The following is a 26,036-nucleotide window of genomic DNA, read 5'->3' as shown; positions in this document are numbered from 1 at the left end:
ATGTGCAAATGATGAAAAAGTAGTTGCAAAATCAGCAGGAGGAAACTTCAGTTATTCTTCTGAACTAATTAGCAAATTCTGACGCACAAGTACAAAGAGCTCGTCGTGTCATTATATTAAGTGGTTTTTCAAGAAGTTTTGCACGTTAGAAGCTTCTTAGACTTCATTAACCTGTTGCATATTTAAACTTCAAACTCAGCAGAGCGTCAGAGGCTTTCCTGTGAATGCCTCAGATTTCATTGATGCACCAGTCACAGGAAGAGACATAACTGGAGGTTATTGTTAGTATAACTGTAGATGAAAATATATTCATATGAGAATGCATACATGAATGTGAGTGCCCGACTTGTTCCTAAGCAACAGTAGACCTGTGAGCCCAGTGACAGATGGTTGGTGAAGTTATTTTGGTTTAGAGGAGAAAGAGAGGGAGGGAGCGGTGAGGTGCCTGGACGGAGCAGAAGGGGGGAAATGTTTCCACTTAACATGAGGGAATTGGCAGCCTAGCAACACAAACTAAGTGAAGACATCCCTAGCAACAAAGATTTGGTGTTTGACCCCACCCACGTCCCTACCGTTCCTTATCCATACATCATTTTTTCTCTGAGTTGCTGACACAGGGCCTACATTCACCTTTTCAAACCCTTCCAACACAAAGATAACCAAAATTCCTCAAAACATCCTCCCCATTAATTATGAGATTTCTAATATGTCCAGTTATTAGCAAATCAAAAAACACATGGAAGGATTAATTTCCATTTCCATTTAAAAAGTGTGTTTTGATATTAAATATGAATAAATACATTATCACAGAAGAAAATGTTTTCGGCATTTCTTGTAGATTAAACACAGGCTGATAAATTTTGTTTTCTGTGGATGGGGTCAGGCAGGTCATCAAAATTCAGGGGGCTGATCTGGTGTGGAATAACTAAATCCCCGCAGTGTAACCAAGTTACAGCTACTTGGCCAACCTTAGCTTGATACCTGAAGAAAACTAATATCTGGGAGGAAATACTTGCTGTCCAGCTAACTTGTTAAACTACTTAATCAGCTAATTATGCCCCATAATATTAACTCATGTATTATTTGTGGATCTGTCACATCAAAGTTAACTTTATTATCTTGATCAGGTATACAATATAAACTTAATTAGGTACACCTTGCCAGCAGTTTCATCCCCCCTTTCCTTCAGAACTACTTTAATTCCTCAAGGCATGAATTCAAGAAGGAGTTAGCAACATTCCTCTGTGATTTTGGTTCATTTTGACATGATTGCATCACACAGATGCCAGCTGCACATAATTTTGTTTTATCTGCTCCCTCATTCACAAGTGGTCACAAAGCAGATGGATAATCATATTTGATTTGGGAGAGATTTTAACACCAAATTCCCTTCCTGATGCAACCCTCCCAGGGATTTTTGTCTCCTCTTAGTCCTTAGGGATCTCTTATGTGATAGCCAAATGTGCTAACCTCTATGTTATGGAGCCGCAGTTCTCAGTTGCATATCCATGCCATGAATCGCTTGAAATCTGGTGACTGTGGAGATGATGATTTGAATAATTTAAGTACCTCATTGTCATGTCCAGGAAACCAGTCTGAGTTGATTTTGTGACATAGCATGTTATCTTGCACCCATCAAAAGGTGGGTACATGCTGGTTATAAAGGAGTGTTTGTCAGCAATACTCAGGTACATTCAGAAATTTAAATCTTGTCAGCCACCCAGAGTGCACCAAGAAAATATCTTCCAAATGTTACACCACTCCATATTGACAAGGTAGCTTCACAGAGTTGCTGAAGATATGCTGGCTGCTCTATTGGATTAAGAGCTGGTGACTGTGGAGAGTATTTGAGTACTTTGAATGCACTGTCATATATCATATTCAAGAAACCAGTTTTAGATGATTTGAACTTTGTGGGAATGTATGTTATCCTGCCAGAAGCAGCTACTGGAAAATGTATATGTTGCAGTGAAGTCAGATGCAGAGACGTCAGCAACAATACTCAAGGCTAAAGGGTCCAACATGTGCAAATAAAATGTTTCTCACACCATTACACCACCAACAATTGCAGCATAAATCCAAACTATTCAGGCAAGGCAAATTTTCCCAATTTTGTTTAAATTCACCTGAATCCCCGTTCTGATGCTCAGTTGGAATTCAGCAGGTTTTCTTGGCCATGCTTAAATGTCTAAATGTTATTGGCTCCTATGTGTTTGGCCAGTTAGACATTTGCCTTAATGATCAGTTGATAGGTGCACCTAACAAAGTGTTTGGCAAATCAAAGCACAACATAAAACAAGGCAACAATACATATAACAGTACAGGACTGTCTCGGGTGGTTTATTTCTCATCATTGCTTGGCTCATGAGAGCTTGCTCGCACATACTGCAAGCTGCAGCTCCCTTTGCCTGTCATTAATAACAGTGGATTTACACCACTTGCACAGAAAACCTGGAGGAGCTAAACACCTATAGGACTCACAGTTACACATGATTATATTATAATAATTATACATTGACGTAAATGACATGGATACAGACCTTACACAAAACAATCATTAAAGTTATTTTTAAGAAGATAGTGACTTCTTTAGTTTATATACAAGTGGATATTAGACTCTCTAAGAATGTGTGTTGTCTGCTGTTTATTTAAGACACAGTTTGCAGAACTTATAAATTTAATTTAAGAATTTCCTCTCCTGTGCAGACATCTCATGCTCTCAGATGCCACCCATTAACCTCATTTCCACTTAGTCATAACCCCACATCTCAGTAAGCAGGCTACCATGATGTGCCTCGTCATTTCTGCCTGTTTACTCTCAATGTTCAGCCACTTTGTCATCTTCAAGCCCTTTTTTCCCTCAGCTGTCTCTATATGTAACAGCAGGCAACATTAGAGTTCCCACGGTTCTGAAGTCTTTAAAAAACAACAACAGAAAATCCCCCTTTCCATTTGTCCACCCCTCGTGTGTTCTCAGTTGAATGTTTTTTTATTTATTTTTACTTTTTTCACATATAAGCTATCATCCCCCGGGAGGCAAGTGTAAGCCGCAGAGCCGGAGGAGCTAGTGTAGGAGGAAGATCAGATAGCAAAACTTCATAACGCATATACACATTTTCCCACGTCAGTGACTGTGGGGCGCATTTCATAAGCTGGCTGACCACACACCTGAAATACACCTTAAAAGCTCATATCCCCGATTTGACCTTCCCACCTGCCAGCTAAACCCACGAAAGCAGGAAATGGTAAGCTGAGTGCAGTTAACCAAAAGCTGATTTTGCCCGAGTGTGATTGTGTTTGGATATTGGTCCAGTGTGACAGCATTTCAGACTCAGCGAAAAGCTTAAAGGGCTCCAGATAGATCTGTAACATAGGTCAGAACCCCTCCACCCCCTTTCTTCCTCCTGCTCCACTCCTTGCTTCTTGTTCAGTCTTAATTGGCTGCCATCTGACCCAGTCGGCAGCTTTTTATTCAGGACAACTGGCGCTATGCTCATCCCAATATGTCACTCATCTGTGGGTGAAATCTCCACAGATGGCTCTAGAGCCAATAGATCCAAATCAGTCAATACTGAAGTTTGGTTTTCATTGCCTGCAGTGTATTACCTGCACACTGCACCCACACCCACAGCTTAATACCAGTAGAACAGTTAACTATTATAGCTTTTCTACTCATTTCTCTATTTCTGTCATTTCTTCTAGTGGCAATTCTTGGACACTGATAGCAGTATCTTAGCAACCAGACAGAGATTAAGAACGGGACACAGGGATAAAGATTCAATAAATGGACAAATGTTCAGATAAGAAGCATTGTCTGCTTCTACAAGCACGACCATACATAAACACACCGCTGCCACCACAGACTTCCCAGGGTTGATTTCTGTAGGAAATTGTTTATCCAATTTCTTCCTCATTTTTAAAATGTATTTATTTAAGTAACTTACTTGTTCGATTGTTATAGAAGCTGGCACATGTCCAAGTGCTCCAACATTTACTGGAATCGAAGGAGGTCTACCGTGGCATGAAGCTGTGAAACTCAAGTCTCTAGTGAACTTTTAATAATAGCTTGAAGCAAAGCCAGACATTAAAACAAAATCAGGAAAGGCCTGCAAGTAGTTGCCACTTACTTATTGCTGTTAATCTATCGCCATTTACTCTATTTTCTCTTTTAGGGATTCTATAAAATCTTATAGAACCCCACATGATATGTCATGTGTTTCTAGTTTTGCCAGAACACATTTCACATTTTGAGGCGACTGTTATATGCTGTACTCCTGTCGGTCCAGTAGAGGGCATGAAGGCATGCAAAGCGAATAACATTTAACAGGATTTAACAGCCACTTTAAGCAGTTTTGTTTTGTTTGTTTTTTTGCATATACTATTATATATTGTACATATATTTATTAGTTTCAGATTTAGCCATTCGTATATTTTGCCTGTTTATGTTATTGTATTTTGCACAACTCTGTTGCTTGTGAAGCTCGCACACAAGAATTTCACTCGCATGTGCTGTACCCGTGTACCTGCACATGTGATGTGACAATAAAAGTGATTTGATTTGATTTGACATGCAAAGCAACACAAATCACCAGCTGAGGTTTTCACAGCAAGCCACCGTACAAGCTCTATTTAATCACAGGGCTCTAATGAGTAAAGCTTAAACTTGTAGTCTGCCACTGCAGTTCAGGTTTCTGACTAATAGGCATTTGTAGTCTATGTTGTAAGCTCACACTCGCAAGTGATAAAATAATGCATTCATTCTGGTGGGAACTCTTTTTTATAGGCATTTTTGCAAAAGTTGACCATTCTTAGAGTATAATAATCTAGTGATTAGCGCAATTTTGTTGCACGTGTACAACGACAGTGAAGAGCTATTTTATTCTGTTGATGGAATTCTCTTTGACGTCCCTCATATCATTTCCACCAAAAGCAATATTTAACTAAAAATGTATTTATTTCTTATGAAGCGTTGCCAAACCGCTGATGTTCTCAAAATCTAATCACGGTTTCATTTCATCACTTGTTTGAGCCACAGCTTTCAGAGTTCTGCAGACCTGCTTAAGAAATGTCTCTAGAAGGTACAAAGACTCCTAATTTCAGTCCGATGAGTCACTTTCTCTACTTCTGCGAAATGAAGAAGGATTTGTGTGCTTGATTTCTGACGACACTCGTTACTCTTGTAACCCTGCAAGTAATCCATCAGCACCGATGGTTATCAAACAACTAAGAGAGCAGTCTAAACATGTCACGGGACAAATACTGTCCCGATGGGAGTTTGTTACAGTATTAGGCGGTGGGTTATGACCCAACATGCAGAATGAGGAAGCGTGAAGTTGCACAGACACATACGACTCACTTCAGATCCCGGTTCATTTGCTGTCCAGTCATGGGGACTTTAACAGACCGTCTAGCTATACTGGTTCTCCTTTTGTCCACAGCATCAAACGTCTGCGGTAAGATGGTTTAATGAATAATATTTTATTCAGCCTTAGGCTATTTTTTTTCACCTGCCGATGTGTATTTTTGTCTCATGTCTCTGAAAGCATAAAGTCGATACATGTGCGTGTGATCACAGTTATTTAATAACCTACAATTTTCTGAAAAGGAAAAATAAAACCGCAGCTGAATATCTTAACTAGATAGGCGCTGCTGTTTAGGATCTGTAATTGCGCTGCTTCCTCGTAGCTTTCGCCACCTCTCCTTATAAGGGAGTGAAAATAGTCGGGATATGTGTCCCATTGGAAGGTGACCTGCTCTGGCTTCTCTGTACTCCACATTATAACGCTCATTATTTCAACTTAACTAATATTTTTTTCTTTTCTTTTCTTTTCTTTTCTTTTCTTTTCTTTTCTTTTCTTTTCTTTTCTTTTCTTTTCTTTTCACTTGTCATCAGTTCAACTTAAATACCTTAGCACTCACACTAACTTTTGATTTCACTGATGATCATTTTTGCTTGTTACAAAACAAAGCCAATCAATGAATGAACTTAAGTTTTGTGAATGAAAAGCAACATACAATCAGGTGAGTGTAGTAAGCAAGTGCATTTACATGAGATGATCTTTGACTATGTCTGACTATAATTACTTATTGGCACTTATTTATGAACTGAATGAACTTAGGTCATGTTTTTATATAATGCTTATTCTCTCAGATCATTTACTTTAGCTCACATTTAACAAACTTGTCACTGCTGACCGTGTTTCAGTGTTAATCTAAAATCAGCCACACCCAAAGGCCTCACAAGAGAATGCACTGAAAAGGGAGTGGACTTCATTATTCTTCTAACTTTTTACACATTCAACTCAATTTGAAGAATTTAATTATATCCTCTTAGACTGTATCAAACACTTAGAATCTTATAGTATCTGAAAAGAGCTAAGTAGCATCTTAGTGCTACTTCGTGTAAAACCAGTCAACAAACTGGTTGGAAAGTTAGAAAGACACTATACTCTATAGTATTGCATGTATTTTTACATTTTTCTGGGTGTCATTTTCACAGATTCCAATGTATGCACATCACGAGGGGTCACAACATGTCAACAGTGTCTGGCTGTTCACCCGAGCTGTGCATGGTGTTCTCAGGAGGTAAAAACACACACATAGACACGGTTTCTACTCACTCCTCCCCCTCACTCCTCAGTGAAGCAAGTTAGAACTGAAATCTCATTCCCCACCAGCTTGCTTCATTCCATCACCCTCTAAAGCTTTTTCATGGTACCTAGTCAACACAGATATACACCCTAGGCTCTCAAGCATAATTAAGAGAAAATTGTCCTGCTGCGTCCAAATAGCCAGGACAGGCACCTCCACAGATATTGGTTATTTGTTTGGCAATTTTCTTGTTGTTGTTTTTTGTTTTTGTTGTTGGGGGGGGGTTAACATCCAGATGCCTAAAGGGATTCATCATAATGTCTGGAGACTGGGGTTCTTTTGTTTGTTAAGAAAATGTATAAACCACTACACTATGGAGCCACTTACTGTTGTATTATATACATTAAATTAACTAATGAATGCAAAAGGCCCAACAGAATGGCTGTGATTGTTTCAGGAGTTTGGGAAAGGGGCATCTGGCAAATCTCGCTGTGACCTAAAAGAGAATCTACTGAAAGAAGGATGCAGCGCAGCGTCACTGGAGTTTCCCTCCAGCACCCTCACTATTCAGCAGGATGTGCCGCTTAGTGACAAGGCATCAGGAACAGCTAAAGATGTTATTCAGATCAAGCCTCAAAAACTCCAGATGACTCTAAGACTAGGTATGTTAACACCCAACCAGATATCATCTGTATAAAGATCAGGAGATACATGCAACAGCACCATTATGCAACCAGCCATAAAGAGTCATTATTATTGTTCTACATGTAGAAATAGCATGACGGATGTAAACTGATATTAATATTACATCTTTTTCTCCTGGTAGTAGACACCTTTTGAGTTAATTGTGCTGTGTAGTTAATCAGTTTTATCCTCTGTCCCTTGTCCAACCCTGTGGTCCTCTTCTTGTTCCCCTCAGGTGATGCCAAACGTTTCACTGTGTCTGTGAAACAGGTGGAGGATTATCCCGTGGACCTCTACTATCTGATGGATCTCTCATATTCAATGAACGATGACTTGGCTCGCCTCGTCACCTTGGGCAATGATCTTGCTGCAGCCATGGGCAAAAAAACAAGCAACCTGCATATGGGGTTTGGGGCCTTTGTGGACAAGACTATGTCCCCATACATGTACACTTTTCCTTCACAGGCAATCAGTAATCCGTGCTATGGGTAGGTATGATGCAGGCTGTTGTTAGGTTTAAAGTAGATAAGGAGCTCTGGTGGAGATTTTTCTACCAGATGTGTTTAGCAACTTGAAATTGATTTTCCTTTTTCACTGATTCACTTTCCCACTATCTCACGCTTAATATAAACAGGATTGGTGTACAATGCCAGGCTCAGTTCAGTTTCAAGAATGTGCTGTCACTGACAGAGAAGGTATCTCGTTTCACTGAGGAGGTGAGGAAACAGCAGATATCGAGAAACAGGGATGCTCCAGAGGGTGGATTTGATGCTGTCATGCAGGCGGTGGTGTGCAAGGTATAAATAGCATAAATATGTCAACTACAGATACACGTCCTCAGAGATTTTGCAACACAGTATGACCCTATGGAAAAGAAAAAGAATGTTTTCTTTTCCTATTAGCTGATGTTATATACACATAAGTCTCTAAACATATACTTTTCTATTATCAGCTCCTTTTGAGTTTTTTTTAACACATATTGGTAGTTTTTTCAACTTAATTATACATTTGCTGTATGCTTTATCTTTTTTTTTATGGTATATTTAACTTTTTATATTATATTTTATATTATATTTGTGTATCCATCATAATTAGGATAAGATTGGCTGGCGTCCGGATGCGTCACATCTTCTGGTGTTTACCACTGATGCCAAAACTCATATTGCTCTGGATGCGCGCATAGCTGGTGTTGTCCAACCGAATGATGGAGAGTGTCACCTTGATAGTGACAATCTTTACAACAAATCTACAGTGCTGGTAAAGAGAGACAGTTAAATGCATAATTTTAAATGTTTTTGGACAAAGTGCTGCTTTTCCAAACTATGTTCTTCTGGTGTCTTCCAGGACTATCCCTCTTTGGGGCTATTAACGGAAAAAATGACCGCAAACAACATAAATTTAGTTTTTGCTGTGACCAACGAAGTGATACCAATTTACGATGTAAGGAAAATGGACTGCTTGTGTCACGTGATAAATTTACTATTGTAAAAAACTTTCACTATCTTACCACCATGTCTCTATTGCCAGGAATACAGTAAGCTTATTCCAGGCACAACCGTGGGAACTCTGTCTGGTGATTCTGGGAATGTTATTCAGCTTATTGAGCAGGCATATGCGGTAAGGAGTTTTTGAGGTTGGAAAGACAAGTAGAATTTGCAAAATAATGTTGTCTATTTGATCTGTAAAGGTACACTAGAACCAATATGTGATTTATACCTTTAATCTGAGCAGAAAATTCGGTCTAAAGTGGAGCTGGAGCTGTTGAATGTCCCAGAGGAGTTAAATCTTTCTTTCAACGCCACTTGTCTAAATGGAGAGGTCATCCCTGGAATTAAGTCCTGTACTGGCCTCAAGATTGGAGACACAGTAAGTAACGGTTCAGGAATCTTCAGTATGCATCCAGTATTTCTACACAGACTATCAAAGAGGCATTTCTTCCTCTTCAGGTGTCATTCAGTGTTGAGGCTCAGTTGCGGAGCTGTCCTAAGGAGAAGAGTCGCACCTTTACCATCAAACCTCTTGGCTTCAAAGATGCCCTTGAGGTTACGGTGGATTTTGCCTGTGGTTGTGAGTGTGAGGCAAAGGCACAAGCCAACAGCCCCCTCTGTAGCAACGGCAACGGGACCTTCAGCTGTGGTGTTTGTCAGTGTCACCCAGGTCGGCTGGGCCCGCATTGTGAGTGCTCACTTGAAGACTACAGTCCATCTGATAATGCCAACTGCATCCGGGAACCAGAGGGCCCAATCTGCAGTGGAAGAGGCAACTGTCTGTGTGGACAGTGCTCGTGTCATACAAGAGAGTTTGGTCAGGTGTGGGGAAAGTACTGTCAATGCGATGACTTCAATTGTCTGCGCTTTAAAGGAGCTCTGTGTTCTGGTGAGTAAACTGTAGTTGTTGTTTTTTTTTTATCGTCAAATCTTAAACCATCAGTTTAACATTTTGCAATAGCACAAAACCTGATGCACAAACTGAAATCAAAGTAAACCTGCAGTGGTATGTGCAAGTATATTATTCTAAAATCATGACATTTAAAAAGTCTGTAGTAAGGATCTAGAGAAATTCTAGAGACTTTGCAAAAATGTCCAGGTTATTAAAACATCAAGCATATTTTCTTAGTTTTGCGGTTATGTTTCCATGCTGATTTGGGGATTTACACAAAATCCCCCTTCACTCAATCAGCTTTTGAAAATATCAAATCATGGGCATTGAACTACCTGCAGGGCACTAAAGATACACAAGATAATATTATATCATATTAAAAGCTGTTTTCTTCACTAAGAGCAGGAAAAATGAAGTTTCTCTTCCCTTTTCTTTCCTTGCTCTGAGGCTTTGTTGTATGCTTTCTTCCTTTCTCTCTTTGTATATAAACATATCTCAGTTGGTTTACATAGTTTTCCTATTACATAGGTAGATAAGCCAAAAAACTAGGCTACTTAAAGTGCCTGTGCCATCATTAAGACAGTCTTTTCTTGCTTATAACAGACATGTAAATTAGTACAAAATTATTAAACATAAGCAATCATACTTATCAAATGACCAACGCTTTGTCAGACCTGCAAATATTATGTCTGTGCTCTGTAGAAGGCCAGTCAGAGAACACACCCATTTACTGCTATGTTTTTGTGATATGCAATTGCTATCTCTATCATTCCCAAATGCAAGTTGGTGCAACTCACTACAGAGTTACTCAATTACAATAATAAAACTTTAGTAAGCTTTGTCCTTGAGTAATTTATTGTTGCAGCATTTTGGCTCTATGATTGGTAAGAAGGAGTATGACTAATAGTAGAACAGGAAACTGCTCTTTAAAAGAAATAAGGAAACTTTTCCTATTAGGGTTAGTACTCATTCTGTGTTTACTCAAACTTTGGAGTAAACATGTCAAGTACACGGACTTGTGTTACTGAGGTACCTCTTCTTTCTACGGTAATGAGGACGCGAATACCATGAATCACGTACTTACAAGCAAAGCTCATGGAGCTATAAGAAAGTGCATTCAGACACAATAAGTTAGCCTGAAAGATCCTGTCAGCTTTCATTACAGGACGTGTAAGAAAAATCCATTTTAGAGATGTTAGTCAGTCACCCACATTTTTTAAAGTATATTATTGAAATTGGAGACAGTTAGTAGTCCACTGTAATTTTCAGTAAAGTGCAGAAATATGACACGAAAGCCCCAAATTAGGCATGCATCCTCTGGAATCAAGTTTTACCTGAAATAAACATACATTGCCAAGCTGATATCCAAATGTGACATACTTGTGTCAACAAGGCAAATGCTCACACAGGTTCTTTCTTAAGGAAGATTAACTTTTGCAGACACAAAGCCAGCACTGGTGTAAGTCAGTCTATAGAGCATTAGTGCTAAACCGCAGTGTGCAGAAGTGGTATTTAAAGCATGAGTGTCCCTTGTCTGCATCTTAGTTGAAGCTACCACGACACAGGGCATAAAAAAAGTTAAATCTCTGTGACGTTCCCTGTGGGTGTGCAGATCTCCTACTGATATGAAGCTGTTTCAGGGCTCAAGAACAGGAGCCAGCAAGCACAGCCCCAGGGAGCACAAATAGGAGGGAGGAGACTACAGCAAAGTTTACATTCCTCTGCTGATTTTTGTTTTTTTACCTTTCCTCATCAGTACACGTTACTAGATTCTGTTTCCGCTTGTTCTCCAACAATGTAAGGTTATGTTTTAGTACTCTGTCTTTGTCCCTGTCCTTGTCCTGTTATCGTGGCCCCACTATTAACCTGTGCTCTGGGATTTGTTTAATTGACTGAATTATTGTGCTTGCTCACAAAGAAATGAGCATGATGTAAAACTAAAAACCCCTTTTCATGTTTGTGAATCATCTTTCAGTTAATGAAAGCAGCACAAATACTGACTCCTATTAAGTGTTGTGTAGAGAAAAACAAAAACTAACTTGTGACTCAAAGCATTTTTCTTGTTTCCAAAGCCTTTATACATATCTCAGCTCTTATGTTGTTGACAGAGTTACTGAGAAAGATTACACAACAACTCCACCGCCGGGCTTTATATGTGAAATTGTTAACCATTAACACGGACGGCCCTGCTTAAAACACATTTTAAAAAGAAAAGCCTCAGCTGACAGGGTGAACACGGTGGAATTGTTTGTCGAAGCTTTGTTGATTTGTTTTGAGCTCTGGAATTAGTTACCCTTACACCTTCTGTGATCTTTCAGCACTAGTCACTCCCCCTGTCTGATCCAGATGGACTGTGACTCACTCGCTTGGCTCATAATCATCCAATGCCAGTTTAGTTTCCTACCCTGTTGTCGCTGGAGCTCTGCAATAATATCCAAGGTGGTGTAATGTGCTGATGTGGGGTGTTGCACAGTAATGCAGGAAGAAAAGCTCACCAACCAATCTTCTCAGGAAATGGATGACAGCTTCCTAAAATGACTGGATATTTCCATGCTTTCATGTGCTTCACAACATCTGAGGATGTTTGTGTCACTCTGTGTGTGCCTGCTTGCCCGATGGGATCAGGAATCATTAAACTGTACTTTCACAATAGAACATTTTCTGCCCTTCTCACAGTGGGGATGATTAAGGGAAATGCGTGACTCCCATTGCTGAGTAATTCAGATGCAAAAACAGCTACCAAGTTATTGCTTAACACAGCAGCATTTTCAAGGGAAGATTAGAATGATGTGGGAAGAAATCTGAAACAGATGATTGTTTTCAAACGCTGACTAGTCTTTTTTATTATTTAAACAAAACAGTTCAAGCAAAGGTCATGACAAAGGAGGCAAAGTTATCATTTTTTACAATGAATGACAATGAAGACCTAAATATAGACCTAAAACAATTAAGCAATAAAACCACATCACTTAAAACATAGTACATACACTCTTTACTTCTGGGGCCCCCCATGTGCAGCAGCCTGTTACAGCAGCTCTGCTCATTTCTGAGCTTCTTTCTTATTTCATCTTTATTTTCTCGTAATTTTTAACTGAAGTTTTAGCAATTGGATTCTGCATGTACTACTGTTTCATGCTAGTTCTGGTCATTTTTCTAACAAATTTCCCACGAGTGGGTCTAATAAAGGTTTATCTCTCTCTCAAACACTCACTCTCTAATTCCACTTCCTTCAAAGAACATTACAGTGACCTTGCATTCATTTCATGAAGAATAACACTCATCCTATCTAAGCACACTAATTAGGTAAGTATACACACAGACAAATGTGCACACAGATTCATTTATATTTATGCAAGTAGTATTTTGTAGGTTTGTGTCCCTCTTGTAGTTGTGCACTTAAACTGTATATTTTTGATTTCAAGTATTACAGAATAAATTTGAGCACTTTTATAGTCTAACCAAAAACTCACTTTATACCACAAAGGACACTGTCTTTTTACAGAAACGTGCACACCTTACAGTCACACCTTGACCTAAATGAACCTACCTAGGTCTAGCCAGTCAGGCTGAAACCTATATTTAATCCCAGGATCTTTTTGCTGTGCCTCTACCATGTTAGACACTGCATCACCATGCTGCCACAAAGAATTAGCTTTTCATTCTTTTTCATTCTTTCAGGTCACGGGAAATGTGATTGTGGGGTGTGCAAGTGTGACGCAGGATGGAAAGGAGAAAACTGCAACTGCACCACGCGCACAGACACCTGCATGTCCAGCAGTGGTTTCCTGTGCAGCAGCCGGGGTATCTGTGATTGTGGAGTTTGCCTTTGCACTCAGCCTGGTGCCTACGGAGCCACCTGTGAGAAATGCCCCACCTGCCCTGATGCCTGCACGCTAAAAAAGTGAGTTAATCAGAGATGAAAAAACAACAGAAAAATCATATGAGAACTTGTAATTTTCAACCAAATGTAGACACATTTTCCTTGGACAAATTGATTAACCCTAAAAACAATTTCACTGGATTAGTGAGATATCTTGTTTAATTTTAGGGTAAGTGATTGATCAACTTATTGAACAATTATCAAATCATCCCTATGTGTAGACAGCATACTTGGCTTCTCAGGGCCCTACCTGTTGTTGGCAAAATAATGTTCTGCAAATAACTCACGTTTGCTTACGTTTTCCACATTTCATAACACAAACTACTCCTACATATTTTTTAGTGCAGACGCTATCATGTATAAGAGATGTAATGTGTGATGTCCGCTGAATGCATACGAAGTGAACCACTTACTGTTTTTGCAGGGAGTGTGTCGATTGTCTGCACTTCAAGAGAGGACAGTACATCAAAGACAACAGTTGTAATAGAATGTGCACCGATGAAATTGAAGTAGTGGATAACCTGGGTGAGAACTCCACCATTTCTAATCTCTTTATTGCTGCTATCCTGGCCTGTTGTGGTAATGTTGTATTTCTGCTTCAGATCATATGAGCATAATAAAATTAAAAGTATTTGGAGGCCTCATGAAAACATTGTGGTCAAAGAGTATTGTGGACTGCTCGATACTTTAGTCTCATAAACATACCTTAAAACAATGTATTACCTTGTTCTTCATCTTCACACGATCTCGTCCCACATAAGCGGAAAAACGCAATGGAGTAAACTGCTCGTACAAAGATGAGAACGACTGCGTGCAGCACTTCCAGTATTATGTAGATGTTGCCGGCAAATCCATTCTGAGCGTCGTGAAAGAACCAGGTACTGTGAAAGTTTGTGTGCATTTATGGGATTCTTAAACTGCCAGAGAACTGAGCGTTATAATTTAGGCACATTATTAGGGGAGAATAGTGTGTGCTTGAGTTCCATTTCAGTCTGTTTTTCTGGACAGCCATAGCAACAGGGGAACAGTGTGTGCATCTTGTAATGTGTTATTATCTAAAGAACACATGATCAGCCAGTTACCCACATCCACACTCTCCCACACCACAGAAACTCAGACACATTGCATTGATGCTTCAAATAATTGTGAAATGTCTGTCACCAGATTGCATTGATTGCTTAACTTCTGATTGCACTACATTTCTTAGCAAACATGGTGCCAAAAACTGTGAATTAGCTCAGTTTCTCCCTCTCTCATGTCTGTCAGAGTGCCAGCCTGGTGCTGACATCTTGGTGGTGCTGATGTCAGTGGCTGGAGCCATTCTGCTACTGGGCCTTGTTGGCCTGCTCATATGGAAGCTGCTGGTCACAATCAAAGATCGCAGAGAGTTTGCCAAGTTTGAGGAGGAGAGAGCCAAAGCCAAATGGGATACGGTGAGAAATAACTCCATTGAAACACCAGAGTACAACAAAAGCAATATCGTTTGGCTTTCTATAACCTCTAGTGCTTTTAACAAATCTTTTTTCAATTTTAAGACCCAAACATGAATATGTATAGGGTTTTTTTTTCTTTTTATTTATTCTTTTGAATTTTAAATTGTTTCCATGATATTCATTTTTTACTTGCTTTTATTATTGTTCAGCACTTACTTTGTTTGTAACTTTGTTTTGAAAAGTGATTTTCTAAATACAAGTAAAGTAATGCCAATACACTGTAATAACAGAATATATCTGCCCTCTAGTCTAGCCTGCATATGGCAATGTTACATATCACCATGGAGCTGAAGTAAACACCACTGTTTTATTTTCATAGGCTAACAATCCTTTGTACAAAGGAGCCACCTCCACCTTTACCAATGTAACATATCGGGGAAACTAACGACTAATGGCCAAGAGGAAAATCTCAGGGGTCAACGACAAAGAGGGAATGTAGCAGCACAGAAATGGATTGCAAATGAACATACTGTACACTGTCATGTGACCAGCTACTGTAGCTGAAAAAGCAGTTAATGTGGTCAAGAACTTGATGTAATGATTGTACATAATATAAAAGGAAAAAACAAAACAAAATGTTTTGTTATAAAGAACAGATGGCTGTGTTCTTAGTCATTCTGTTTCTACACTGTTTCACTTCTGGTGTATTCTAAAATACTAAATGTGCATTTAAGAAAAGGAGATTGGTTGTTACTGTGGTTTCTCATTTTTGTGGTATTGTGTCCACCACTGCAATATTTTTTAAGATGAATATTTCTGTACACCCATTACCACTTCTCCTTTTTCCTAATAGTCAGTTATAACAGTAGCAGCAACGAAACTGCAAGAATGCAGCTACTGCAGATCTAGTTTATAGTGACGTCTGGGATGTACGTTGTATTTAAACCTCCTAGGACCTGAACGTCCACATATGTGGACATCACATTTTGGGTTTTCTAGACCAAAATACAAAATTTTGCTCTACAAGGTCCTGATATCCACTTACGAGGACATTATAGTTCCACTGTTCTATCAAAATTTAAAGTGAATGTCCTCATATGTGGATCTCATTTTTCCCAGAAACAAAAATCAGGTAAAAAATAAAATCACATAATTCTTTGTTTTTACATTCATCAGGTCCCAATCAGCCCAAATAGCAAAGAGCAATTAAAAATGCATGCTATGAAAAAGTTTGGGTCTTAGAAGGTTAAATGCAAAAAAGAAATTGCCACTTCAATAATCTTATAACATAATTCTATAAAGATTTTCTTCTATTTTGGTGCTTTTGGGGATTTTTTATATATATATTTTTCTTTTGTAAAATATATAACTTATTCTGTGCTCTGTTGTACCTTTGCTTTTGTAAATGTAAGTCTGATTTGATTCAGTTCTCTACTGACCACCACTGTGCCACACCTTTTTAGCCTCTCTGAAATGTGACGTACATTTTGGTTTTACATTCGTGGTTCTCTCAGGATGTTTGCATTTTTTCACATCTTCTAAAGTTGTTAGCGGTTAAGTTGAAGACACAAATATTCAAGCAACTTTTGTGTGTCACTTGTGTGTTCCTTTGAAAAATGTATATATATTTTTTGCTTATTAAGATCTGACTTAAAACAGAAAATTGAAATTGCAATAAACATTCACTCATACACTCTTCAGCAAGGAGCTAATTGTTTTTGTTTGTTTTCTCCCAACTCTATTCATACGAAGAAAAATAATAAAATGATTTTGTTATGGAGGCATTGCAAGAAAATCAAATCCCTGCACAAAGAAATAGAAAATAAGCCTATAGTCACTTGATTTTATGCAATACTTTAATAATGAATTAGCTATGATCATGCACACAGTTTCACTGTGATGTGTGTTTTGGAAACTATATTCTGCAACAACTTATCTGCTATCAAGTTAGTCAACACTTCCTGTTTTGAAGCACACAGGATATTTTTTCACATATCTACAGTATGCAGTTCATGCAATATGATATACTTCTCTTCTATCTACATATTGCTGTCATCACTACAAGTATCCAAATTGTTACCCAGTACTGCTTTCAACTGCTTTGCATTCAGCATTTCAATATCCTGGCTTTGTTATGTCCCCAGGCTAGTCCAGGGGTTGGGGACTAACATAAAGTTAAAACAATGAAGGAGGAGTCAAAATGGTATTATTTAAAAAAAAACAAAAAAAACAAAGGTTTATGGTCTGCTAGTGTTAAAGTTCTGGTTCAGACTGAGGGTACAAGGGCAACATGACAAACAAAACATCCCTGATACGAAAATAAAAGAAACTTACCTAACTCCAAAGGAAACAAAATATACAACCTATAACCATAACAGGATCACAAAACAAAAGGCAGCTCTCCCCTACAAGCAGTCTGAACATGGAAACACAAAATGCACATACACGTCAAAAGGTAAGCCTGACAAATATGTCAACCACTACATTACAAAATTACAACCCTTACATAAACAATATATTGTTTGAATTTACTGTGTTTTCATATATTAGGAAAACGGGTTAGATACTTTATCCCACTTGTAATTTAATTGTTCACAGCCACATGCAGGTGCAGGTTTATATCTTAACTTCTGGCTTATTTCAAAATTGGTAAACTTTACAATTGGCCTAACATTATATGCAGTTTTAGCTGTTACAAAATGTTGAATGTTTATTATTTGCTTCTATTGTATTATATTTACCTGAATGTAGGATTAGTGAAGCTGTGATGTCACACAGGCGGTAGGATTAATAGTGATCCCTGTATCAACACAGCTAGGCGTGAGTAAAATTTGCTCTACAAACTAGGAGAATAAAAAGCTGTGAAGTAACACCCTGCTGTCCTGCAGAAAATGATTGATGAAAATGAGTTAAAAATGATTCAGTGTTTGCCACAGTAATTACATGCTAATCAAAAGTAACAAGAAATGATTGCATTTGAATTTCAGTACTTGTGTTACATGTTGCTTTCAGAAATAGTGGAATTATGGTACTGTACAAAACTCTTGAGCCACCCCTCATTTCTTTAGATTTTGCTTCCAAGGATCCAGGTTAATTTTTTAAAGCAGTCTTGAGCAATAGTTCTACAAGCCTTCTAAAAGTGTTTCAAAAACTTTCTCAGTTTCTTCTTCAGTCCAATCCTTGTACCTGACCATTTCCATTTCTTTTATGAATCATTAAGCATAGAAATGTACCTAACTCACTCAGGGGATTCAAGATTAGGTTTATTTTGTCACACACAATTATGCAAGTGCAATGAGAAAACCAAATCCCTACACAAAGATATATTAAAGTCTGACTGTGCATAAATAAGAGGAAAACACAAATAGAGACTGGAAAACAATAAATGTTTTGGTTTGGGGTTTTTTTTATAACTAGTAGGGCAACTATAGTCGAGTGTAGATGAATAGATGTGTAGAGGGTAGGTAGGTAGTGGTCGAGGTGGGCTAAAGTCACCGTCTCATTTAGCAGCCTAATGGCCAGAGGGTAAAAGCTCATTCTCATTCTTAGCCAGCACATGGTACTGTATCACTAATGGAAGCATATGAAATAGTCTTTTGCTGGGGTGGCGAGAATCTCTGGTTCTTTGTGAAATTTCACATTTATTATTTGCTTAGGTTGTATGGATTACCATCCTAAGGGCAAAATGGTGCTATCGGGTGCAGCTCCCCATCCGGGTGGTCATGCCCGCATTCAAACTGATCTCCATGCTGCAAGTGTTTCTGAGCAGTCAGGAGTCTGTAATTGTCTGAGGTAATAGAGGGATTGATGGGCTATCTTTACCAGGGTGTTAATGTGCTAGGACCATGACAGGGCCTGAGAAATGTAAACACCGAGTTTCTGAAGTTATCCACCCTTTCTACATGGGCACATTTTATGCTTAGAGGGTGAAAGCTTTTCTGCTGTTTTCTAGTGTTGTCCACTACTGGCTCCTTGGTCTTACAGACATTCAGCTGAAGGTTATTCCCTTTATACCAGCTCACTAGGTGGTTGAGCTCATACTGGTCGACAGACTCATCATTATTTGAGATCAAGCCTACTATCGCTGTGTTGTCAGTGTGTTTGACTATGATGTTGGAACCTGAGGTGATCACACAGTCACAGTTGTACGGGTAGTAATTGAGCACCCACCTACATGAACATTGTTTTAACTTGATCAAGCAAGTGTTTAATTAGTGTCCCTTGCTTTTGAAGGATAGGTAAGTATTGTAGTTTAACACATAAGGGTCACTGCAGTGTCTAGCCTTGTTTCTACTATCAGATATATGAGTGTGTTATCAAAAATGTTTCTTTATTATTCTGTTTCCTTGCACCATTAGTGTATTGAATTGTTTGAATGGACCTTTTATTCTGGGAAGAAAACGTAGCTCAGTTTCTGATAATATGACACCCCCTGTTGGTTATTTGTTAGATTTGTGATAAATTGTGTGCAGCAACATGAGTGACATTTCTTTTAGCTCTGGAAATCTGCCTATAATCTATACTAAGACCAAGTCCTTTGCACTACCTCCAAGAACTTTGTTCTCCAGTGATCCTTTTCTATTGTGTGCCTTTCTCTTGTTTTGTATACATTTCTCTTGGTTGTATATATGTCTCCTATTTTTTTATTTATTTATTCCTGCTGTCTTACTATTTATATTTTCCACAGTTGGCATGGAGCACCCATAATTTAACATATATAATTACAATAAAGGGCTGTTGTATTCTGTTCTTTTCAATTCTATTCTATTCTAAATGGATGTAAGAAAGTGTTCACACTTAAGGCACAAAGTAGTAGGCTGATTCTGAGATGAGATAGGTAAAGGCTAAACTGGCTAGCAAGGTAACTTCAGTACAAATCTCAACAACAAAGATGAAGATGTCTTTGACATATAGTGAAAAATGCCATGTTTTCCCATTGCCTTGATAATATTAGTCTTTTAGAACCAGTTTAGTTGAAAATCAAACTTCATAATGGGTGATGCTAAGGTAAGACTTTTATGTGAAGGCTGTCTGGTGCTTTTTTAAGAGATGCAAACAAATGAAACCTTCCTTCTTTTCAGTGAGCCACAAAGGCCCGTCCTGAAGCATAATGTGCTTTATTCCTCTTTTTGAATCTAACTGGAATTATGATTTACAAAAAGAACATCATGTAATTACGTTATCATCATTTTTGCAACCAAAGGTGTTGTCTCCTGCTTAGATAACAGGTTTAAGGCACTTCTATAATGGCGGCACTTTTCAGACTCGGATGTAACATCCTTTTCATTATAGCAGTCTATAAGTAGTTCTATTCAGAGCAGTTGAAAGTCAGACTGAACAGATGAGTGGGCATGATGCAGCTGAGCTTCAAGAAGTATTCTGCTGTATATAACTACTCAGCAGTTTAAAACTTCAGCTTTTGGCTCACGCCTCAACTTTGGGCATGTGTAACTTTTGAACATTTGAACATTATATATATAAAAGAAAAAAAACATTTTAAACGAATATTCATATATGGGCCCATTAACACAATGCTATATAAAAGAATGACATACTACTGGTTTATTGGAAATTTTGATTTACATAAGAGTTGTTTAATGTAGATTATCTCAGGGCAAAAGCTGTCATACCTCACAGAACGCTCACAGTATGTGAGGACACAGGGCTGTGTCTCTGATACGCTGGTCTGCAGTACAGGGGCCCCACAGGGAACAGTGCTGGCACCGTTCCTCTTCACCCTCTACACTGCAGACTTCTCCATCAACTCCCCACGCTGCCACCAACAGAAGTTCTCTGACAACTCTGCCATAGTCGGCCTCATCACAGGTGAGGACGACTCAGAGTACAGACAGTGGACTCTGGACTTTGTGGACTGGTGCCAGTAGAACCACCTGCTGATCAACACTGGGAGAACCAAGGAGTTGGTGGTGGACTTCCGGAGATGCAGACCCACCACATTGACACCGGTGAACATCCAGGGAGTGGACATTGAGATAGTGGACTCGTATAGGTACCTGGGTGTTCACCTGAATAATAAACTGGACTGGAGCCACAACACTGATGCTCTGTACAGGAAGGGTCAGAGCAGACTCTACCTGCTGAGGCGACTGAGGTCATTTGGAGTCCAGGGAGCGCTTCTAAAGACCTTCTATGACTCTGTGGTGGCATCCGTTATTTTTTACAGTGTGGTATGTTGGAGCAACAGTTTATTGACAGCTGAGAGGAAGAGGCTGGATAAACTCATTAGGAAGGCCAGCTCTGTTCTGGGATGCACCCTGGACTCAGTGCAGGTGGTGGGAGACAGAAGGACTCTGGCCAAAATAACATCTCTGATGGACAGAGTCTCCCACCCCATGCATGTAAATGTTGCTGAACTGCAGAGCTCCTTCAGTGGCAGACTGCTGCATCCTCGATGCATGAAGGAGCGTTTCCGCAGGTCCTTCCTCCCTGCAGCTGTCAGGCTGTACAATCAGAACTGCTCCCAACAAACATAGATGTCTACATCAGTGCTGCAACAACTTCTACTGTTATAACTGCACATTACTTTTTCTCAGCTTATATATACACTAACTTATTGTAAGTTACATGTCTACTTTTTAATGCACAGGTACAATACACAATCTGCACTTTTCTAATTATTCTAAATATTCTTAACTATTTAAACATCTTTCAGTATCCTGCTCTGTTTGCACACTATCTGTACGCTAATTTTAACAACTGTACTGTACTCTGCTCTGGTAACTATTGTCCATGATGTAAAAATGTAAAAATTTTCTACACGATCAGACAAGAGTATTTTTAAAGACGGGTTTTAGTAAGTTTTTCTAAATTAACCTCCCGAAAATCTTCCTAACATATGTTTCCCTCTAGTGTATGAACACCTGTAAGTGCTACCAGAAAAATAACAAAGTGAAACGTGAAAAAATAGTGTAAAGAATTAAAACTAGCCTCTTTTCTTTTTTTAAAATACACCGTAAATCTCCCGATAGTTTTACTATACGAGCTTGAAATATGTATCATTATTGTTATTTTATTTTATTTGTTAAATACAGCTGTTAAGGCTTTTCACATTAGTTGTAATATTTCCTCTCGCCTTTGAATGCATCATAATTAAACGTCCGCCCCTTCTTCTGCACGTCAGTTCCAACATGGCGGCGCCCCACGCTGTGGACGGGGTGGAGGGAGGCAGCGGCGAAACCGGATTGACGCTGTCGGATTCATCTACCTGTGATGTGAAGAGACCTCAGTTCGGGACACGTTTCCTTACAGACCCACGACAGGTCTTCCAGCATAACGCATGGTCGGTATCTTTTAAAAGAACTCCCCCCAATGGAGCAGACATATGTTCCTGTGCATCTCTGTCAAGGCTGCTCACTCGGACACTGTTATGACTTGCCATAGATTGTGTGTAATTCTGCGAGCCGTTATTTTTTTAACATTGACATTAATTTAATGTTAACATAACATTATGTTAACACTTAAAATAACATTAACTGAATATGGATTTCTCCTACAATGTAATCACGGGACATGGGTTGAACTGGTTGCTGAATAACATTCATAAAATTATTGCCAAGTATTTCTCTGCACCTGATTGGTCAGCCTTTCATATCTAAATACGGAGTTATTTAAAACATCTTTAACATGTAGCAAAGATTTGTGTAAAAATGTTCAGGCTACATGTCAAAGTACTTTGCAGATTTTATTACACCTGCTTACAACCCATCACCAATCTGAGTGTGAAAGTGTCATATCTTTAAGTATTTCAGGACTGAGAGTGTTTTTGTGTGCCACGTTGCTTTGGGATAATTGGGGTTTCTCACCATCAGGGACAATGTGGAGTGGACCGATGAACAAGAAGCAACCGCTAAGAAGAAAGTCTTAGAAAACAGTCAGCCGCTACCTCCAGAGAAACAAGGTTGCATCATTGCAGTTATACACGTAAACCGCACAGTGTGACTGACAGTAAAGACCAGTAAGAGATGTATAGCTTATTAATCAGGAGGACAGCCATCCCCAATGTTGCATCCACTTTCCTTTCATTTTTTGTTTCTTGTGAAAGCGACCAGATCTCTGTTGCTGCTGTTAGCACAAAAAGATTGTTGCTGACATTAATTTGTAACCACTTTTTTCACCTTCAGCTTAACTTTACAGGTTATGAGATATTATAGTTTGTTTTTGTTTTTTTATTTTGCTTTTAAATAGACTTACAAGAATTTCAGGCAAACTTTTATTCACCTTGTCATTATGAAGTATTATGTGTAGAATTTTGAGGCAAAAATTAAAGGCTGTAACATAACAAAATGTGAAACAGATGAAATGTTATGAATACTTAGTGGATACACTGTATATATAGTCTTATTAAGTACTTTAAAGTGTTTTGTGGTGATTTGTAAGCAAGGCAACATAATGCTCCATTACTTAAACACTTGCTTTACTTTGCTTTGCTTTACCTTTGCAGAGGAATACGACAGCCGGGCCAATGAGTACTGGAACGGCTTTTACACAATCCACGAGAATCGTTTCTTCAAAGACCGTCACTGGCTCTTCACAGAGTTCCCAGAGTTGGCCCCACAGTGCAGCCTGAACCATGAATCGCACCCTGGTGCCTCTGGTGCAGTAGAAAGTCAGCAGAACAGTCAGGATGGAGAGCAAAGCGGGGAACATGCAGCTTTGTCTCACACTGATGGTGACTTTCCTGGCTCGTCTGCCACCTATCGCATACTGGAGGTGAGACAGCATAACGAAAGCAAGTTAGCTAAACTTAGCTAAATTTTCAGTTAAAGGTTTTAAGAGGATTTGTTGTCATGAAACAGTTTTACTGTTTTATTTATATAAAACTCTGTACAGGTTGGATGTGGTGTGGGAAATACAGTTTTTCCAATACTAAAGACCAACAAGTAAGTGCTGGCAAAACATTTCAATCTATGTTTAAAAAGCACACATCTTATTTATTCTCTTGTAGTATAATGTGCACCATAAAACAATAATTTGCCCTTTGCAGTGATCCAGGACTCTTTGTTTACTGCTGTGACTTCTCCAGCACTGCTGTGGAATTAGTCAAGGTGAGATAATGATGATGGGATCATGAAAGGATGATCATTTCTCAGGTTGTAATCTAGCTAATAAATTAAAACTGTCCTCTTGTCATCAGAGTAATCCAGAGTACGACCCAGGGCGTTGTTATGCCTTTGTTCACGACTTGAGCGATGTAGAAGCCAATTACCCCATCCCTGATGGAACCCTTGATGTTATAGTGCTAATCTTTGTTCTATCAGCTCTGCATCCCAAGAAGTATGAACTTCTTTTTTTTTCCCCTCTTCCCTTTTGTCTTTCCTTTGGTTTCACTCGGTGGAAGTAATTAAATTGTCACTGCTTCTTATACTTTCACCCTAACTTCAGGATGCAAGCATCCATCAGTAGACTAGCACGCCTCCTGAAGCCCGGTGGAGTGATGCTGCTCAGGGACTATGGACGCTATGATATGGCACAGCTCCGCTTCAAGAAAGGTTAGTTCTGCAAGACACTGGGTTCAAAATTTTCCACAGTTTGGTCTTTAAAAAATTTTTTTACCTGCTGTAACATGCTTTTTTTTTTTTTTTTTTTTTTTTTTAGGTAATTCCAAATCTGTAAAACCCATGATAGTGAATTAGAAAAGCGGTTACGAAAATGAGTGAGAGATGGTCTTAAATATGTTTAAAATGCATTAAGAACTGCTTAAAATGCAAAAAGTAACAGTAAATCCAGCTGTGCAAGAAGTTCGAATTTGAGGTTTGAAAGGGCGATATATTAATGGATGTAATATTATTATGTAATATTACCATGTTCTGGCTTATTATTTACATGACAATGATATGTTATTTTCTACAAGTTGCTGGAAAATAATGTGCTTGTGGTTTGGGTTTTTTTTTAGGAAGGTGTCTCGCCGAAAACTTTTATGTCCGAGGCGATGGAACGCAAGTATATTTTTTTACTCAAGGTACAAAAAAGGTCTTAATAAAGATTTATTGGGGTTTATTTTTGTAGAGTTGCTTTCTGATGGTGTATCCAAAAAATATTTCTGTGCTCATTTTAGATGAGCTCCATGAGCTGTTCACTCAGGCTAAGCTGGAGAAAGTGCAGAACCTTGTGGACAGAAGGCTACAGGTGAACAGAGGGAAGCAACTCACCATGTACAGGGTGTGGATTCAGTGCAAGTACCGCCAGGCTCCAGTTTAGCCACCTGGGTGTGAAAGTGGGGAGAACCCACCTGACTTGACTGTCAACTACAGCCAGAATTTAGGAAGTGAAGAGAAGGTGGTGCTTGCTTTTTCCAGTGGGTGTATGGAGTGGACATGAAAAGCTTTGTGATGAAGGGAATGCAACAGAATATTTACATACTGTAAAGGTTTTACACTATCCCAGCTGCTAAACTGCAGATGGACACTTTTTTTATGCGTAAGTTTCCTGATGGTGCAGCAGTCCTAGCTGCAATAGTCATGTCTTGTCACTTTCTTATGGAAGCCTGTTTCAGCCACTGGAAAGAAAAAAAAATTACCAGGCAGAGCTAAGTCTAAATTTCAAGTTATCTCGAAGTTTTAAGTTGGGTTGCTGAAAATTTCAATTTACTAACTAGATCTCTTAAAATATCACCTTTAATAAGTCAAAAATTTCGAAGTACTAAATCAAAACTTTGACTTGAGAAAGACAAAAACATTTTTTTCAGTGATTGTTCAGTTCAATTATTTAAGAAAGTGCTGGTTACCTGTATGTTTCTCTTCTGACATATTGTTCCTGATGTTTTGAAATAAACTGAATGATTTTTAAGATTTTCCCTTTTGTACATGCAAAATAAAAAGAAATTTTAAAAAATGAAGTTTATTTTTAATTTAGTATTTAAAATACCTTGAAAATTTCAAGGTTGTGCTTTTTTCCGATGCTACTTTGCTTTCCATCTCACGTTTAGTGGTTGACTGGCTGGTTAGGAAAAAAGACAACAAATCAGTTAGCAATTGGTTATATTAAGTCCGTAAAGCATGTGGGTGTGAACATGATGGGAACTTTCTGATAAGTGATCCTTTTAGTAACTG

The 26,036-nt window shown here is 38.7% G+C and overlaps 2 protein-coding genes across 2 annotated transcripts; both read left to right on the top strand.

The window, feature by feature from the left end:
• Positions 1-5,275: 5,275 nt before the first annotated feature.
• itgb3a (integrin beta 3a) lies at positions 5,276-16,667 on the top strand. Its single transcript, XM_075410370.2, has 15 exons — positions 5,276-5,453; positions 6,500-6,585; positions 7,049-7,253; positions 7,511-7,763; positions 7,910-8,072; positions 8,371-8,532; positions 8,620-8,715; positions 8,803-8,892; positions 9,007-9,141; positions 9,222-9,651; positions 13,333-13,555; positions 13,959-14,059; positions 14,296-14,412; positions 14,801-14,967; positions 15,347-16,667. The coding sequence occupies exons 1-15, from the start codon at positions 5,318-5,320 to the stop codon at positions 15,410-15,412; spliced, it is 2,430 nt and encodes an 809-aa protein (XP_075266485.2). The 5' UTR covers positions 5,276-5,317; the 3' UTR covers positions 15,413-16,667.
• A 615-nt stretch (positions 16,668-17,282) lies between these two features.
• On the top strand, positions 17,283-25,267 carry mettl2a (methyltransferase 2A, methylcytidine). The gene is made up of 10 exons (XM_026163654.2): positions 17,283-17,422; positions 22,109-22,267; positions 22,797-22,885; positions 23,429-23,697; positions 23,818-23,867; positions 23,972-24,032; positions 24,122-24,261; positions 24,370-24,476; positions 24,881-24,946; positions 25,043-25,267. Exons 1-10 carry the CDS (start codon positions 17,403-17,405, stop codon positions 25,183-25,185), a joined length of 1,104 nt encoding a protein of 367 aa, XP_026019439.2. The 5' UTR covers positions 17,283-17,402; the 3' UTR covers positions 25,186-25,267.
• Positions 25,268-26,036: the final 769 nt, after the last annotated feature.

Source organism: Astatotilapia calliptera, chromosome 4 (assembly GCF_964374335.1).
Source record: "Astatotilapia calliptera chromosome 4, fAstCal68.1, whole genome shotgun sequence".
NCBI lineage: Eukaryota > Metazoa > Chordata > Actinopteri > Cichliformes > Cichlidae > Astatotilapia > Astatotilapia calliptera.
Note: the sequence above shows the minus strand (reverse complement) of the source record. Positions and strands in the feature narration are given on the sequence as shown.